The sequence below is a fragment of the Melozone crissalis genome, unplaced genomic scaffold, assembly GCF_028551555.1.
Source record: "Melozone crissalis strain CALT ecotype California unplaced genomic scaffold, PUWL_Pcris_2 ptg000061l_1, whole genome shotgun sequence".
In the NCBI taxonomy this organism is placed as follows: domain Eukaryota; kingdom Metazoa; phylum Chordata; class Aves; order Passeriformes; family Passerellidae; genus Melozone; species Melozone crissalis.
Window position 1 is genome coordinate 3,542,460 of NW_026535839.1, and position 16,324 is coordinate 3,558,783.

The 16,324-nt window shown below is 62.5% G+C and overlaps 2 protein-coding genes across 3 annotated transcripts; one reads left to right on the forward strand and one right to left on the reverse strand.

Annotated features, from left to right (window-relative positions):
• Positions 1–7,461: 7,461 nt before the first annotated feature.
• On the reverse strand, positions 7,462–9,082 carry EIF4E1B (eukaryotic translation initiation factor 4E family member 1B). Its single transcript, XM_054287780.1, has 7 exons — positions 8,856–9,082; positions 8,617–8,702; positions 8,414–8,509; positions 8,235–8,298; positions 7,950–8,063; positions 7,709–7,848; positions 7,462–7,592 (listed from the first exon to the last, which is right to left on the reverse strand). The coding sequence occupies exons 1-7, from the start codon at positions 8,871–8,873 to the stop codon at positions 7,478–7,480; spliced, it is 633 nt and encodes a 210-aa protein (XP_054143755.1). The 5' UTR covers positions 8,874–9,082; the 3' UTR covers positions 7,462–7,477.
• A 261-nt stretch (positions 9,083–9,343) lies between these two features.
• Positions 9,344–13,929, forward strand: SNCB (synuclein beta). 2 transcript variants are annotated; one of them, XM_054287781.1, is made up of 6 exons: positions 9,344–9,498; positions 10,122–10,249; positions 11,699–11,737; positions 12,083–12,201; positions 12,935–13,024; positions 13,170–13,929. In XM_054287781.1, the coding sequence occupies exons 1-6, from the start codon at positions 9,461–9,463 to the stop codon at positions 13,200–13,202; spliced, it is 447 nt and encodes a 148-aa protein (XP_054143756.1). In that variant the 5' UTR covers positions 9,344–9,460; the 3' UTR covers positions 13,203–13,929. The 2 variants fall into 2 exon arrangements, with proteins under 2 accessions (XP_054143756.1, XP_054143757.1); XM_054287782.1 differs by lacking the exon at positions 9,344–9,498 and adding an exon at positions 9,826–9,908.
• Positions 13,930–16,324: the final 2,395 nt, after the last annotated feature.

Below are 16,324 nucleotides of genomic sequence, written 5' to 3' on the forward strand. Positions count from 1 at the left end.
AAGTGGCAGGGTGCACTGACGAATGAATAAACTCTAATTAATACAGATTGAGGAGATCACTTTTAATTCCACTTGCTTTCCCTCTTGCTGAGGAAAAACTGAGGGGATGGATGAGCCAGATCCTGCTCTGCAGCTGCTAGAGCCCTGAGTCCTGCTGCCAAGGGTCAGTGTCTGCCTGGCTCATGCCCGTGGGGGCATCTGGGACCCCTGCCCACCTGCCAGGGTGCTGTGAGGGGCTGCAGCACATGGGGAGCCACGGGAATCAGAGTCTTTGAGGAGGAGATTGCAGAGCCTGGCTGGCCCAGTGCCTCCAACCCCACATGCTCAGCACCTGGGTGTCCTGCAAGCCCCAGGGGGATGCCAGAAACACCGGTCCCAGTACACTGGGTGCTGTAAATGGATTATTACTCAGAGTAATTAAGGTGGAATTAAAAATTAATTCTCCTCTCCAGTGTTCCGCGGTCATGGCTCAGCCACGTGCTGCAGCCATTGTGTCAGGGCTTTCTTCTGAAAATGACTGGATTAAGGTGGAGGCGGGGGGAGGGCATCACCTGGTGAGCAGTGGTACACCCGGGCTCTGTGGGCTGCAGCTGCCAGCTCCCTGGGGATGCCAGCTCCCTGGCACTGCTCACCTCTCGCCACACGCCCCAGGTGCCCCTTTAGCCTGGGGTGAGGCAGCTCCCACCCCCCCGGAGCCTGGCAAGGGCCCTGTGCAGTGCCCGACCTCCTGCCCAGCCCCGGCAGCCACGGGCAAGGCCAGCCCTGAGATTTTCTAAACTCCCATCAAATATTTAAGTAGATATTTGAGCTCATGTATAATGGATCGCCCGTGCGCTGCCTCCCTCTCCATTTGTGGTATTTAAGGAAGGCGAATATTAAACACCATTGTATTAGCAAAACCGCGCCTGCTTAATTGAGTTACAAACAGGGAAGGTGCTGACTGGTAAACAATGCATAATGCAGGGCCCCAGGGCAGCATGTGGCAGCCCTGGCACCAGGCAGGGCACTGCAGGGCATGGGACAAGAGGGTGCTCCAGCGGGGTGGGCGCTGGTGCTGATGGTGCCACTGGCAGAGCCAAAGGTGTGAGGAACACGTGTGCTGTGTTACAGACAGGTGACAGCATGGCACAGCACAGCATGGCATGGGACAGCATGGCACAGCATAGCCTGGCATGGGACAGCTTGGCTTGGGATAAGGTGGCACGGTGTGGGACATCCCAGGTGTCATCCTGCACAGGGATGCTCAGAAATGGAGCCAGTGAGAACAACCCCAGCCACACAAGGAGCAGAAAGATTATGAAAATGAAAAGTAAATAAATATGGATGTTGAGGACCTAATTCTGATAAGAGGATTTTCAAAATTAGCCATTTGCAAGAGTAGATTAACGACGCACAGTGCTGGGGGTGGGAAGGGCTCCTTTAGGATGTGCACAAAGCCCATTGGGCACAGCCTGTTCCTTGTAGTCCTGAGCACCCAAAGAGTCACTCCCAGCTTTTTGAGGAGATGGATTTGCTGCTGCTGTGGGGGAAAATGAAGTGGCCAGAAGCACAGCATGGTGCCACTCTGCAAACACAAGCTCTGCAGACGCAGTACCAGGGTGCCAGGACTTCAACACAGAGAATCGACATCTGCCAGCGCTGGGATGCAGATCCTGGCACCCAGGATGACCCACTCCAAGCACTGCAGTGGGTGCTCTGGATGGAGCTGGTGCTGATGCCCCCCTGGGAGCACTGTGGGTGCTGGGACAGGGGCACCTCTGTATGCTCTGAGCAGGGGCAGGAGGCTGCTGGGGCTTGGAGAGGCTTTTCGCATCCTCTGGCTGGGATTTTCTATCCAGGCAGCCAAGCAGAAATCTCATTACAGACTGGCACAAAGGCAGTCCCCATCCCTGTCCCCACAGCAGGCTGGGGGCAGGCAGGGTGGGCACAGCTGTGAGCAGTGCGAGGTTGCTCTGGGCATGGGCAGCTAGCGGGCTGCAAGTGGCCATTTGCTGTCCCCAGCCATCCTTTGTAGCACTCACCTTGCCCTGGGCCCATCAGTCCCATTCCCAGCCTAACACAGAGCCCCCACTTTGTGGTACAGGTGGGTCTGAAGTGGGTGCTGGTTCTTTGACAGGTGCGGGGCAAAGCCCCTGTGCTGGCAGGCAGGGCACGGTGCAGGCAGGGCACGGTGCAGGCAGCCCAAGCAGCCCGTGCCCAGCACTCCCACAGCAGCAGCAGTAGCAGTAGCAGCCAATTAATTATCAGGGCGGTGGGAGAGCAGCCGGCAGAGCTGTGGGGATCGATGGGCACATCGACCGCCCGGGAAACTCCAGCCCTCTCCGCCAGAGCTGAGGAGCTCAGGGCAGGCAAGGAGCCTGGCAGCCCCGGCCCCGGCAAGGGATGGCTGCGGGTGCAGCATCAGCAGCCGCCTGTGAGGGCACACCGGGGTGCGCAGGGCCGGGAGGGAAAGGACGGGCGCTGCCACGTGCCCTGTGTCCCCGCAGCCTCGGGGCTGCCACCTGCTCCCCTGTGAACCGGGAGAGCGGCTGCTTCCCGTGGAGGGGCTGATGTTTGGATGTGTCTGTGCTGAGGGAGGTCGGGGTGGTCCCTCGGAGCTGGTGGCATCCACTGTGGGAGCTCAGGGAGGGGGGTGAGGGCAGGGACAGTACCAGACTCTCAGGGACAGCACGGACACGATGTCTCCTGGAGATGAAGGCTCTGTGGGCATGTGCAGCCATCTGGGGGGCACCCAGGCCGTGATAACGCACCCCAAAGGGGTGGTGGCACTGTCTGCACAGCCCCGTGCCGCAGCCATGCCTGCAGGTTTGTGGCCACAGCTCCCGTCCCTGTCCCCATCCCTGTCCCCGTCCCACCCGCCCGCTCCCCCCGCCCGCCGCTGCCGAGCGAGCAGTGCCAGCCCGTCCCTGCGGGGAAGGAGAGTGCTCAGCCGTGTTCGGAGCCCGCTATCCGCCCAGATGAGAAGTGACAGCAAAGGACCCTTCTCAGGTACAGGCTCCCTGAGGCGCAGGGCAGGAGATTCTGTCCCCGTCTTTGCCTCTTCTGCTGCTGGCACTGGGGACGGCCCTGCAGGCATTTAACCCCTTCCCCACCGCGCAGCTGCAGCTGGAGGGCAGCAGCAGCCCTGCAGCAGCAGTGCCTGTCCCAGGCTGCAAGAAACAGGATGGAGCAGCAGAGCCCGAGTGGGGGAGCAAGAGCCAGAGGTGCAGCCCCTGTGCTGTGCCCCTCTGTGTCCTGCCAGCCCTGCTCATGCCCACGGGCCTCCCGCATCTCCCGCATCTCCCGCACCGCTGCTGTCTCTGCCGGGAGGTTGTCATGGGAACGGTGTGCGGTAGGTACCCCTCACCCTGGGTACCCCTCCTTGCACGCCATGGTGATTCTGAATGGAGGGTGGGCACAGCCTGTGCCCCTCCAGGGCCTGGCGGGGAGGGCACGGGGAGCTCCAGCCCAGGAGTGCAGGGGGATGTGGGTGGCAGCCAGGGACAGAGGTGCCCTGTGTGCCCACAGCTCTCCTGCAAGGTGCAGAGTGCCCTGGGCCCTGGCTGGGTGATGGGGCAGGCAGGTGGGCTCAGGCACTGCGGGAACAGCGTGGCACAGCCTCAGTGCCGGCAGCCACGCTGCCTGCCCACTCCCACGGTGAGCCAGCGCTGCCTGTTCCTCCCCGGCCCACGCGCCCTGCACGGAGCCAGCAGCTCCTTCCTCAGTTTTCTGGGGGATTTTAACCCTGCAGCACTCACTGCTTGCAAGAATGGGTGCCTGCACCAGAAGCATGCTGAGGGCAGGATCTGTCCTTGCTGCCAGAGCTGGTGGCTCAGGGAGAAGCTGGACTGGCAGTGCCTGGCCATGGCTGCATGCCAGCTGCTGGCAAGGTGACCCAGCATGGGCACCCAGTACCACTGACCCACAACTCCTGCACGGAAAGGGGGACACAGGACCCCATCCCTGCAGCAGCACAGTCCATCCCATTCCTGCTGTGCCCCACAGCTGCCCCAGCCCCATATCCCCCACCCCTCTTGTGCCAATGTGGGTTCCTTGACCTGCACCTCCCATCCCCACCAGACCCCACAGCACTCGTGCCCCCCCAGCCCTGTCCTTGCAGGCCCGTCTGTCTGCCCTGCCTCCCACCCCCACCTCCAGCCCTGCCGCATGTCTGCTGCCATCTGCCTCTCCCTTTTGATTAGTATTAATTTTTAATTATTATTATTGACAGGGCTGCCAGCTCGGCTGCCAGCTGGGACAGCTGCCCAGCATGAGATAGGCTGGGGGCAGCCCTGGCACTGCTGTACTCCCTGTGTGGCTCCTGGCAACTGCTGTCCCCACCCAGGGGGTGACTTTGTGCCCCCCAGCACCCTCTGGCCCTCAGACAGGGGCTGTGGGATGCAAAAGTTGAGGATGAAGGTCACTGTGTCCCCAAAGGGCAGGCTCTGGGTGGGCACTGCCAGCCCCCCAGCCTGGCTGGGCTGCAGGGCTGATGGGAACCCATAAAGCCATGGAGATAAATGGCTCCTATTATTTTTCCAATCAAAAGAAATCCCACTGTGGCTACATGAGAATGGTGATGAACCACAGCACTGCAGCAGCCTCTGCACCCCCTCCTGCCCCGGCTGACCTCGGCCTTGTGACGTGGTGGGCCAAGGGCACCCCATGGGCACAATGCCCTTGCTGGGCTATGGGGACAAGGGCAGCCTGGCTGCAGGGTGCCCTAGAGGGGCAGTGACAGGGCCGTGTGACACAGTGACACAGAGCAGTAGGTTGAAGGGACAGAGGGACAGACAACCCCTGCCTCTCACACTCTTGGTGCTGTCACTGCTGGGGAGGGGCATTAATGATGGGTTTCAGGGGGTCTCTGCAGCCCCTCCTCCAGTTTCAGCTTTGCCAGCCCCACGCGTGGGCCTGCCTGCCTCTCATTCTGGGGGGGAATTGGAGTGGGGGCGGCTGGGGTAGCGCTGTGACCCCACTTCAGGCAGGGACCCAAACAGGGAGGGCAGACAGGGACAGCACCGCAGGCAGGGCAGGGCAGGACGGACAGACAGACAGACCGACCGCACCGCAGGCAGGGCAGGACGGACAGACAGACCGACCGCACCGCAGGCAGGGCAGGACGGACAGACAGACAGACAGACCGACCGCACCGCAGGCAGGGCAGGACGGACAGACAGACAGACAGACCGACCGCACCGCAGGCAGGGCAGGACAGACAGACCGACCGCACCGCAGGCAGGGCAGGACGGACAGACAGACCGACCGCACCGCAGGCAGGGCAGGACAGACAGACAGACCGACCGCACCGCAGGCAGGGCAGGACAGACAGACAGACCGCACCGCAGGCAGGGCAGGACGGACAGACAGACAGACAGACCGCACCGCAGGCAGGGCAGGACGGACAGACAGACAGACCGCACCGCAGGCAGGGCAGGCTGCCATCCCCGCCGCGCCGGAGCCGCCAAGGCCGGGCGAGCGGCACCATCGCGTGGCGAGGCACCGGCGGTACAGGCAGCACCGTGCCCGTGCGGGACCGGCGGGCAAGGCGGGCAAGGCGGGCACAGCCACCCCTGAGCTCTGCTGGCAGCACCCCCAGTTTGGGGTGCTATCCCCCCCATAACTCCATCCCCTCATCCCAGTCCTGCCAGCACCAGCACCCCCAGTTTGGGGTGCTACCCCCCGTAATACATCCCCTCATCTCAGTCCTGCTGCCCCCATACTCCATTCCGTCATCCCAATCGTGCTGCCTGCAGCACCCCCAGTTTGGAATGCTACCCCCCATCCTGCATCCCCTCATCCCAGCCCTGCCACCAGCAGCACCCCCAGTTTGGGTGCTATCCCCCCCATACTGCATCCCCGTCCTGCTGCCCCCATACGCCATTCCCTCATCCCAGTCCTGCTGCCCCCCCATACTGCACCCCCTCATCCCAGTCCTGCAGCACCCTCAGTTTGTGGTGCTATCCGCCCCATACTCCATCCCCTCACCCCAGTCCTGCTGCCTGCAGACCTCCCCAGCTGGGGAGGGCAGTGCTGTTGCCCTTGCACAGAGAAATGACCCAAAGCCATCACACAATGCAAGGACACAGGGACATGGCCTGACACGCCGTCTGCCAGGGATGAGCCCCTGTCTTCAGTCTCTAGCATCATCCTCTGCCTGGAACAGGAGCAATATTGGGCGTGGAGGGCCCTGCACTGCCCTGGGGGAGTGCAAGGCTGATGTTCCTGGAGAAAGGCAGCTGAGTCCCAGGGACACAGCCCTCTGCAGCCATGGCAGCTGCAAGGCTCAGCAAGCCCAACCCCACAGGCTGCACTGCAGGCAGGCCAGACCCTGGGTGACACAGCCACAGCAGCTGCCTGTCAAGCTGTGAGCAGACAGGTCACAAACAGTCAAAGAGCAGAGAGTGGTCAATACCTCATCCCTCTGCAGGACAGCTCTCTGCAGAGCCTGTCTGCAGGCGCCGAGCCATCGCAGCAGGGACAAGCAGCCCTGGCTCTGGGCTGATGAGGTGGCACTGTTAAGGACATGTGGCCCTGGACAAGGTGCAGGGCTGAGATGGAGCCTGGGTGCTGCTGGAGAGAATGGAGGATATCCTGGAGGAGGGCAGAACTGCAGCTGCACTGTCAGGGGGTGAGCAGACAGCTCCCCCTCTGGAATCTGACTAGGCAGGGCAGCACAGATACAACAATCAAACACACAAATGAAAGATTAAAGGACAGAGTGTGGGGTGGGGCTGGAAGAGAGTATGGGAGGCCAGGAGCACCAGAAGGGACAGCAGAAGACCTGGGCCATGGAAAGGAGGAGTCAGAAAAGTCCCAGGGCTCAAAGGACGAGATTGTGAACCTGCAGGTCTGGCACCAAGAAAATCTTGGGAAGGAAATGAGCTTCATAGCACCTGTGCAGTGAGTGTCTGTGGGAGGGGATGCAGCATGGGGACCATGCTGTGCTGCAGCCCAACACCCACCCTGCAGGGACACTGCCAGCTCTCAGCTGGGAAACCGATCTTCCTGAGAAGGCAGAGCCATGTCCCACACGTGTGCAGGGACTTAGGAGAAAAGTGGACCAGCTCCCCAGGCTGAGCTGACCCAGATGAGCTGGGCCTCACTGGTCCCTCCCATGCCCAGGTTTTCAGGGCAGTGAGCTGTGCCCATGCCTTGGCCAGGGGAGGACAGGACCTTCTGGCAGCTATCCAGGACCCCCCAAAACACAGGAAACACCCCCATAGGCTCAGGGAGAGGGGCACTGGTCCCAGGCTCTAGGGTAGGTGAGGGGACATGTGCGGTGTCCCAAGCCCACCACAATGCCAGCTCTGTGCTCCTGGCCCTGCTTACCCAGAATGTGCCAGGATTTGGCACATCATCCTCTTCCTCCAGGAAATGTCCCCAACAAACATGGGCCATCCAAGGTTGCCAGGAGCCCTGGAGACACAGACCATGCTCAGATGCAGAAATTTATTGTGAGACAGAACATGGGGACTTCATAGGCAGCTCCCCACAATCACACCACAAACTTGGTCTTGGCAAGGGAGCCACTCTTGGTGGCTGTATCTGCATGAGCCTGGTACCCAATGGCCACCTTCTGTGACAGGCCTAGGTGCTCCTTGTAGACACGCCTGGAGGAGAGAAGGGCGTGCATGAGCAGGGGAGCACCTCTACTCCCATTGTGCCTATTCCCCCAAGCAGGGGGAGCCCTTATTGCCCCGTGCAGCCTCCCCCAGAGCTGCATTACCCAATGTGGGTGACCCCTTCCTGGTTCTCTGCTTCCCGGGTCCAGATGGCAATCTTGTCCCCCTTGGTGCGGATGTTGATGACGGCCCCGCACACCTCGTCGCTGTACTCATCAAACATCTCCCCAATGAGGCACAGCAGCTGTTGGGAGGAGAAGGGGAGCCTGGCACAGTCTGCACTGGGGCTCAGCCCCGGGCCAGGGGGAGCAGCCCAGGCAGGACCCTGGGGTGGGCAGCACTCACTGTGTCCAGCCAGAAGCGGTCCAGCTCCGTGTGCCGCTGCTGCTTGGCCAGCGTGATGAGCCAGCGCCCACCGCGCTTGTTCTGGCTGTCCTCCCACATGGGCTCAATGCCATCCTGGGGGGGCAAAGGGACAGTCAGGAGCACCAAGTACTGGCCAGAGCTGGCCTGGGGAGCTGCATCCAGCCAGGCTTCCCCTCCCACCTTATGGCAGGGCATACTGACAGCCTTACCAGCAGCCAGTGCACCCCCATAATGGTGGGGGATTCTGAGGACGGGGTGTCGTACCTTGAAGAGGGAGTAGTCACAGCCAGCTGCGAGCTTGCTGGCGAGCTGGATGTGAGTGTACAGCCTGGGTTAGATGGAGACACAGAGCAGGTGAGAATGGGTGCCTCAGGCTCAGACCCCCCCCACCAGAACAGCTCCAGAAGGGACACGGTGGGTGTGCCCACCCAATGCACACTCACGCCCAGAAATCCTCCACAGTGCTGAATTTGGTGACCAGGCGCAGGTTTGCCTGCCACATCTTGCTCTTGTCATTCTTGAAAAACCAGAGTGCCCATCTGGGGACAGAGGGGAAATGGGGTGTTCAGCCATGCCAGAGTCCCCCTCTGGCCCCCAGACCCCTCCCAGTGCTGGGAGAGTCTGCCCAGGGCCAGGCCTCCCATACCTGTTCTGCAGGGGGTGCTTGCCCTGGATCTCTGCCGGGAGCAGCTCTTGCTGCCGAGCCCTCTGGCGGCGGCGCTCCTGTTGCCTCTGCAGAGGAAGGCGGGACAGCCCCGAGGAGCCCCATGAGCCTCCCAACAGGGAGCCTGCAGCCCCCCAGCTGCCTCCCACACTGGGCACCCCGAGGGCCGGTGGGGCTCTCTGTGTTCTGCAGCCTCCCCAGCCCACAGGGCGAGCACCCACCTGCTCCCCTGTAGCCATCCTGACCAGCAGAGGCTCTCCCAGGCTGCCTCTGGCCCTTAAGTATCCCCAGGCAGGTGGGATGAGGAGCTATCCCAGCTGCACCTGGTGGGGAGGGTGGGTGGGTGGTGTCCTGGGGAGACGGAGCCAGTCCTGCCCCTCCTGGGGAGCAGAGAGATGGGGATCCCTCTCTAGGGCAGGGAGCTGGGGGATGAGGACAGGGGCTCAGAGCGGGATGGGATCAGGGTGAGGGAGTAGAATTGTGTAAGTTGGGCACCATGTGTGGGGAGCATGGTGTGGTACGGGCAGGGCAGGATGGTACCCAGAGAGGGTGGGATAGCAGCGGGTTGGAAGGGAGGGACAGGATGGGATGGGATGGGATGGGATGGGGAGGATGGAGTCAGGACAGGATGTGATGAGGAGGGGATGGGTTCAGAACTGGATGTGGTGGGATGGGAATGGGGTGGGATGAGGTGGGGAGAGGACATGACGAGGAGGGGATGGGAATGGCATAGAGACAGGGTGGAATGTGGAGGGAGCTGGATGGCGGTAAGGATGGAATGGGGTAAGGGCAGCCTGTGGGTGGAAAGCAGTGGGATCGGGACGAGATGGGACAAGGAATCCGAGGAGATGTGACCGAGAGAAGGTAGGCAGGACGCGATGGGAGTCAGGACAGAATAGCGTGGGGACAGCGTGGGGTGGGATCGCGACGAGCGATGGGGATGGGAAGAACGACAGCCCCGGGGGGCCGCGCAGCGCGGGGAGGGAGCCTGCGGGGCTGGGCCGGCGAAGGGCCGGGGGCGCCGCTGCCGTGCGGGGCGGCGCGGGGCGGTGCAGGGCGGCGCGGGGCGGCGCGGGGCGGCGGGGCACGGCTCGGCACGGCCGAGCACGGCTCAGCCCGGCTCAGCCCGGCGCAGCCCGGCGCGGCGCGGTCCCCCCCGCGCATCACGGCGCAGCGCGGCGCAGCGCGGCCCCGGCACAGCCGCACTGAGCCCGCCCCGCCGCAGCCCGGCCCGGCCCGGCCCGGCCCGCCCGTCCGCGCCGACAGCGAGCCAGGTCGGGCGGGCGGCGGGGCCGGGGGCGCGGGATGCGCGGGGACGGGATGCGCGGGGACGGGATGCGCGGGGAAGGGATGCGCGGGGAAGGGATGCGCGGGGACGGGATGCGCGGGGAAGGGATGCGCGGGGAAGGGATGCGCGGGGACGGGATGCGCGGCGCGGGCGGGCGCGGGGCCGGGGCGAGGTGAAGCCTTGCGGCCTCTCCCCGCAGAGCCGCCATGGAGGTGTTTATGAAGGGCTTGTCCAAGGCCAAGGAGGGGGTGGTTGCCGCAGCTGAGAAGACCAAGCAGGGGGTGGCCGAGGCCGCGGAGAAGACCAAGGAAGGGGTCCTCTATGTCGGTAAGGACCGGCTTGCCCTGCCAGCCCCCTGCCTGCCCCCTGCCAGCCCCCTGCCTGCCCCCTGCCTCTCCATCCCCGGCTAATCTCCGCCCGTCCCTGCCTGCCCTGCCGGCTCTCTCTGCTTGCCCTTGCCTGCTCCTGCGTTTGCCCTTGCGTCCTCCAGCCCATCCCCCTGCCGTCCCCCTGGCGTTCCCACCTGTCCCCGGTCCCGCTCCCCCTGTCCCCTGCTCCTTCCCCGCCAACACCACCCTGCGGCAGAGTGCCCCGGGGCACAGGGTCGGTGCCCGCAGTGCCTCGCTGCCCACCGGGAATCTGCAGGGCAGGAGAGTGGGATCCGCAGGCAGGAGCAGAGTCGGGGACTGGTCCCCAGGCGGAGGGGATGGAACCCTCGGGGACCGGACCCCTTGCAGCTCCCAGCCTGAGGGTCTCTCAGCTCTGTGCCCGGGATGATCTGGGGCAGGAAAGCAGAGGGACCATGATGGAGGGGGTGACCCCTGTGTTGGGATGTGCCTGTCTTGGGGCAGGGGGGTGGGGACCGCGTTTGTCCCCCTTGGAGAGGCGGTGCCCTGGCGCTGATCCCACACCGGCATCTCCCCTGCCCCCGGCTGGGGACTGAGGGGTCCCTCCGTGCTGCCCCTCGGGAGTGGGATCTGTTCGGGGCCAAGTCCTAGAAGACATGGCTGGCAGGAGGAGCAGTTCCTGGGCAGTCTGTGGTGCTGGAATGCCCAGGGAGGGAGCTGAGGCCAGCTCTGCTTGCAGTGGGAGGGAGGAGGGCACAGGGCTGAGGCTCTGCTCTGCTCCAGAGGGCACAAGCTCTGTGGGAGAGCTGAGGCCCCAAAACTGTTCCCCTGGGCAGTGGTGGGTGCCTGCCCTGGGGCCCCATCCTCGCTAGGGTGTATTTGCTGGTACAGCAGCTCAAGCAACAACCTAAGGCCCCATCCTACAGGGGCTGCCCAGCCCTTCCTTTCCTTCCATCCTAGACACCCCACTCCCATTCCGTGGGGTATCCTGGGTGGTATTGCTCTGCTTGAGGGAGCCTGGCAGGGTTGGCACAGCCAGCAGCAGCACCCAACTCCGGGCACTCCAGCTGTGGGGCTTTTCATGCTCTGTTGGCACCAGCTGTAGGTTTGGATCCTGTGGAAGGTTTCTCTCCGCAGCACGGCTGGCATTCACCCTGCCTGGCTGTGCCCTGACACAGTGCTGGGCGCTGGGGTCTCTGCCCTGCCTGGCACGTGGTGGCAGCTCCGTGCTGCCCCAGTTCTGGCTCCTGCAGGGACAACAGCAGCCTTGAGGGGAGCCAGGCAAGTGCTCAGCCCCACAGGTGCCCTGGCATGGGGTGTGGACAGGCTGCTGTCCCGGCTCAGAGCCCTGCCAGGGTCTGGGCATGGCACGTGTTGGAGCCCAGCTGTCGGTCCCTCTAACCCCATCTCTGTCTCTTTCTACCCTCAGGGAGTAAAACCCAAGGTGTGGTGCAAGGCGTAACCTCAGGTACGAGCCCCTCTGTCTTCCTGCAGCGGTACCCCTCCGGCCCTGAGAGCATGGCCACACTAACGAGATCAGAGGCTAATTGAGGGGCTGATGTCACTCTGCTAAAGCCTCTTATATAACAGGGCTGGCAACCAAGGATTTGCAGCGGCTGCTCACACTCCTTGCCCAGCTGCAGAGCAGTGTCATGGCCCCCTCCCCTCCCCACCAGGGCAAGGAAGTGAGGAGAGCCTGATCCTGCCCAGCATCTCCCCGCCAGCTCCCCCGTGGGTGGCACAGGGCATGAAGCCACAGCTGGGCACCCTTTCTGGCACGGGGGGCACTGATGGGCACCCCTGGCTCTTGCAGTGGCTGAGAAAGCGAAGGAGCAGGCGTCCCAGCTGGGCGAGGCCGCCTTCACCGGCGCCGGCAACATCGCGGCGGCCACCGGGCTGGTGAAGAAGGAGGAGTTCCCTGCAGACCTGAAGGTGAGAGTCCCTGGGCACTGCCATGCCCGTGGGGAGGCTGGCACGTGCCTGGCTTTGGCGAGGAGCCCTTTGGCTGTTGCCCAGCCCCAAAGCAGAGAGCACGAGGGTGCCCAGGTGGTCTCCTCGTGCCCCGGGCGGGCACGGCCTCGTGCGCGGCCTGTGCGGACGTGTGCGCGCTCGGGGCCTGCCATGGCGGCCGGGCCTGGCCCGGGCCTGCGGCGCTCCAGCGCTGCGAGGTGACCTGACAGCTGCGGGAGGGGCAGCGGGTTCCAGCTCGCCGCCCCATGAGCCCTTGGCTTCCAGCTTAGCCCAAAATAGCATCAGCTGAAGAAATGAGGCCACCGCCGCCGCCACCGCCGCTGCACGGGGGGATTGGCTGCCCCCCTTTCCCGGCTGCCAGCCCCGGGGAGGGGTTACCCAGCGCCGCCCTCCCCTGCCAGGGATGCAGGATGCTCCTGCAGCTCCCTGCCAGCTCCTGCAGCCTGCCGAGGCCCACGTGGTGCCAGCACTCATTGCCTGCCCGTGGCTGGGAATAGCGTATATACACACACAGCCCCTGATCCCACAGACTCCTGGATGTCACCTCCCAGCTGGGTGCTGTGTGCCAGAATCCCACTGGCTCCCCATGGAGCACGTTGTATCCTGGGTGCATTGCTGGTCTGGCAGGGGCAGGGAGGGTGGGTGCTGTGTCTTTGTGCGTGTGTGTGGCACTGATCTCCTGGTTCACTCTCAGGCCGAGGAGGTGGCCCAGGAGGCTGTGGAGGAGCCACTGGTTGAGCCGCTGCTGGAGCCAGAGGGGGAGAACTACGAGGAACCCCCACAGGTGAGGGGACAGGGTGGCACAGTGGACACAGTAGGACAGTGGTCAGTGCACTGTCCAGAGCAAAGCTGAGGATGGGCTGGAGAAGAGAGGGGCTCTGTGCTCCACCTGAACTCTCACACTGGCTCTTTCCTTCCCCGTCCCACAGGAGGAATACCAGGAATACGAGCCAGAGGCATAATGGACCCCCATCCTTGCCTCTTCCACCAGCAGCACAACGAACCGCCGGTAGCCCCCTGCTCCTCTCCAGCCGGCCCCGGCCGGTGCCCGTGCGCCGGGGAGGAGCAGGGGCGCCCCTGCCCCGTTCGCTCACGAGTTCTTCCTCCAGTTCCGTTCCAAGGGACCGTGTCCGTGTCTCCGTACCATGTCTAGCAGTGAGAAACACCCGCTGTGTCCAAGCCCCCAAGCCCTGGCGTGTGGCCGAGCCGTGGGCACTGCCCACAGGGGCTGGTGTGTGTGAGTGTGAGTGTGAGTGTGTGAGTGAGTGTGAGGCCCGGGTTTATGGCTCTGTCTCCCTCCCAGCACCATAAACCCTGGCCGTGTCCTGGTGTGTCTCTGTGTGTGTACAAAGCATGTTTACCTGCTCGCGGGCTGCTGTACATTTCGCTTGCACGCGTGTCCCTGTGGTTCTGCTCCTCTGGTCATCGTGGAACTATTTTTTTTTATATATATCTCTCTCTATCTATGGGTGGACGGGTTTTTTGCCTTTGTGAACCCTTGGCGCCCCAGCCTGCTTCCCAGCCTGCTGGGTGGTGGCGGTGCCCGCGCCTCCCCCGAGGTCCCATAGTGCCGACGCTGTGTTGTGACGTGGCATGGATATTCCCCCGTCGCTGGATGTGCAATACGAGGGCAGCTGCCAGTGACACAGCTGCCCCCGTGTCCGTGAATAAAGCCAACTCTTGTCTGTAGCCCCCTGGTCCTGCTTGTGGGGTCCCTGGGGAGGGGTTGGCCCCCTGCTTTGGTGGCAGGAGGAGTTTTGGGGCTGGTGCTGGGGGAGCAGGCAGGGCTGGTTGCTCATGAGGACAAGATGCCTTTCTGTCTGCTGGCTGCTGCAGCACAGCAGGTCACTGTGCCCTGACTCCAGCCAGACTCTGGCTGACACTTGGGGTGCAGGCAGTGTCCCCATAGCACCTGCCTGTCTGCAGGGTTTTGCATCTGCAGGGGGCCCTGTGGGGCTGAGAACAACAAATCAGGGTAGACACAGCCCTGAGCTCCAGCACTGGTTCCCCTCTCTTTATATGCCCTTGCTCCCCTCAAGGGGCAGGGAACGTGGCTGTCACCCGCAGTTTGTTCAGATGCAATGTGACCACCTGAAGGGCAGGTGAGTGTCACACATTCTGTGGGATGCCTGCCATGGTTGGGGGGTCCCTGGGTTCTGTGGGTCCAGGGGGTTCTGTGCCCACCCCACAGTGCCATCCTTGAGTCTTCAGCTCTCCCAGGGCAGGACCACCAGCCCAGCCTGGGCCCCCACTAGCCTTTAGCCCCTTGACTGCATCACAAGCTGGGGTGAGAGGCTGGGCTGAGCGTCCCTGCCATGAATATCAGATTAGATCCCCCACCTGTGCTGGCTCCAGCTTTGCCAGCGAGGAGTGAAGCTGCAGCCGTCAGCATGGACTCACAACAGGTTTGCTGATGCCAGCAAATCCCAGCCTGGCTCTGGTTGCAGCAGTGCTCACAGCACTCACTGTGTGTTATTGGAAGGACTGAAAAAGCTCTTTGGGGGCTGCCTGTCTGTTTCCCTAGGGCATTTTTTCCTTCCCTTGCCAATTCTGCTATCCATGGGCAAGCAGACCCAAACCAGGAGCAGCATGGCTGGGGCTGGGGCAGGGGCAGAGTGGGGGGAGACAGGAAAGCTGTGAGAGCTGGAAGCCAGAGAGCAGGGAGGGAACTTGCTCAAACCAGCACTTTATAGGAAGCAGGGTGTCCCCTGTGTGCACACCCCCTGCACAGCAGGACTGTGATCCTCAGGGGGCAGCTCCCCTGGTGCAGCTGCCCTCGCTGCACACAGTGAACACCTGCTCCAGGTTCCCTGCCCACACCCAGGCTGGACTTGCAGTCATGGTTGTCATTTTCTAGAGAGGGCAGAGCTGTGAGGCTGGTGTGTGCCAGGAGGGTTTGCGAGCAAGAGTGGGCAGAGGTCCCCATGTGGGCAGTGCCAGGTGTGAGCACCAGGCACAAGCCTGGCACAACCCTGGAAATGGGGCACACAGCTTTGTGGGAACAGAGAGAGGGACAGGGACCCAGCAGCAGCAAGGAACACTGCTGAGCATGAGGCTTTATCCGAGATGGATGGAGTCACCGTGGGAAGATGAACCTTGTGCTGACCTGCCAGGAGCTGTGATGAGGTGCCATGGGTGGGAGCCCCTCAAATACAGCCAAGGGTCTCTGTAGCAAGGCAAAGAGCCCAAGAACAAGGATGGGTGAGGCAAAGAGCCTCAGGTACCTCAGCTGACTGTTCCATGGTGCAGGACAATCCTACACACATGGTGGGAGGAAGCTGGTGTTTGTCCAAAAATAACTTGCTCACTTTTTTCTGCTGCCCATGATTTTCAGTGCCAACAGGCTGATGCCCCAGTACCTTCAAGAGCATCCTCTCCTCTGCCCTGGGGGAAGATCTGGTAAAACAATGGAGACTGAGAATGGAGAAGAGCCAGGCAAGGTCATTCCAATGGTCCTTGCTCCCTGCAAGTGTGCAGGTGTTCAGCCCACTTTGCCAAAACCTCCAGTGACATGGAGCAGAGATGTGGGGTGTGGGGAGAGGGAAGCTGTGGGGACAAACATTTAACCTGACCCTCTGTGCTGGTAACAACTCCTTCTCAGGAGCTTTTGCTGAAAAGCACAAATAGAAGCCTCAGCATAGCTGTTCTTGGTGAATATTTTGGCTGGATGGAGACAAGGACCTGGCAGGACACCACCCTTGGCTGGTGGGAGGGTAGTGAAAAGCAGAGTCTGCTGCTCACCTTCCAGCTCATGCTGTCTTTATCACCTCCAGAGCTCCTGGACGTGATGTTCCAAGCACAGCATGCTGTTCAGTTCCTAGGAGCCAATCCTGATAGAAAACAGATCCAGTGAGAAACAGTCCCTTGGTGGGCACCACGCAGCAACCAGGCACAATCTGAGCAATCCTGCACCTCACACTCCTGTGCCATTGGCTGTCACAGAGCAGGGCCATGAGGGACATCAACTTTCCTGACTGGGACAGAGGATTTTCCACGGTTTGCCCCGAAGCCCTTACCAGCTTGGTACAGCTCCTAAAAGCAAAACTGACGCTGCAAAACGAGTCCCAAAACTCAGCAGAACTAT

Bases quoted from the DNA above. Each gene is read 5' to 3' on its own strand.
- EIF4E1B (XM_054287780.1), bottom strand. The intron at 7,849-7,949 runs GTGAGTGCTGCC...TCCTCCCAACAG, and splicing joins ACCGCTTCTGGCTGGACACA to CTGCTGTGCCTCATTGGGGA. The intron at 7,593-7,708 runs GTAATGCAGCTC...TCTCTCCTCCAG, and splicing joins GAAGGGGTCACCCACATTGG to GCGTGTCTACAAGGAGCACC.
- SNCB (XM_054287781.1), top strand. From the start codon at position 9,461: ATGGGACAAGGAATCCGAGGAGATGTGACCGAGAGAAG. The intron at 11,738-12,082 runs GTACGAGCCCCT...TGGCTCTTGCAG, and splicing joins GGTGCAAGGCGTAACCTCAG to TGGCTGAGAAAGCGAAGGAG. The intron at 12,202-12,934 runs GTGAGAGTCCCT...GTTCACTCTCAG, and splicing joins AGTTCCCTGCAGACCTGAAG to GCCGAGGAGGTGGCCCAGGA.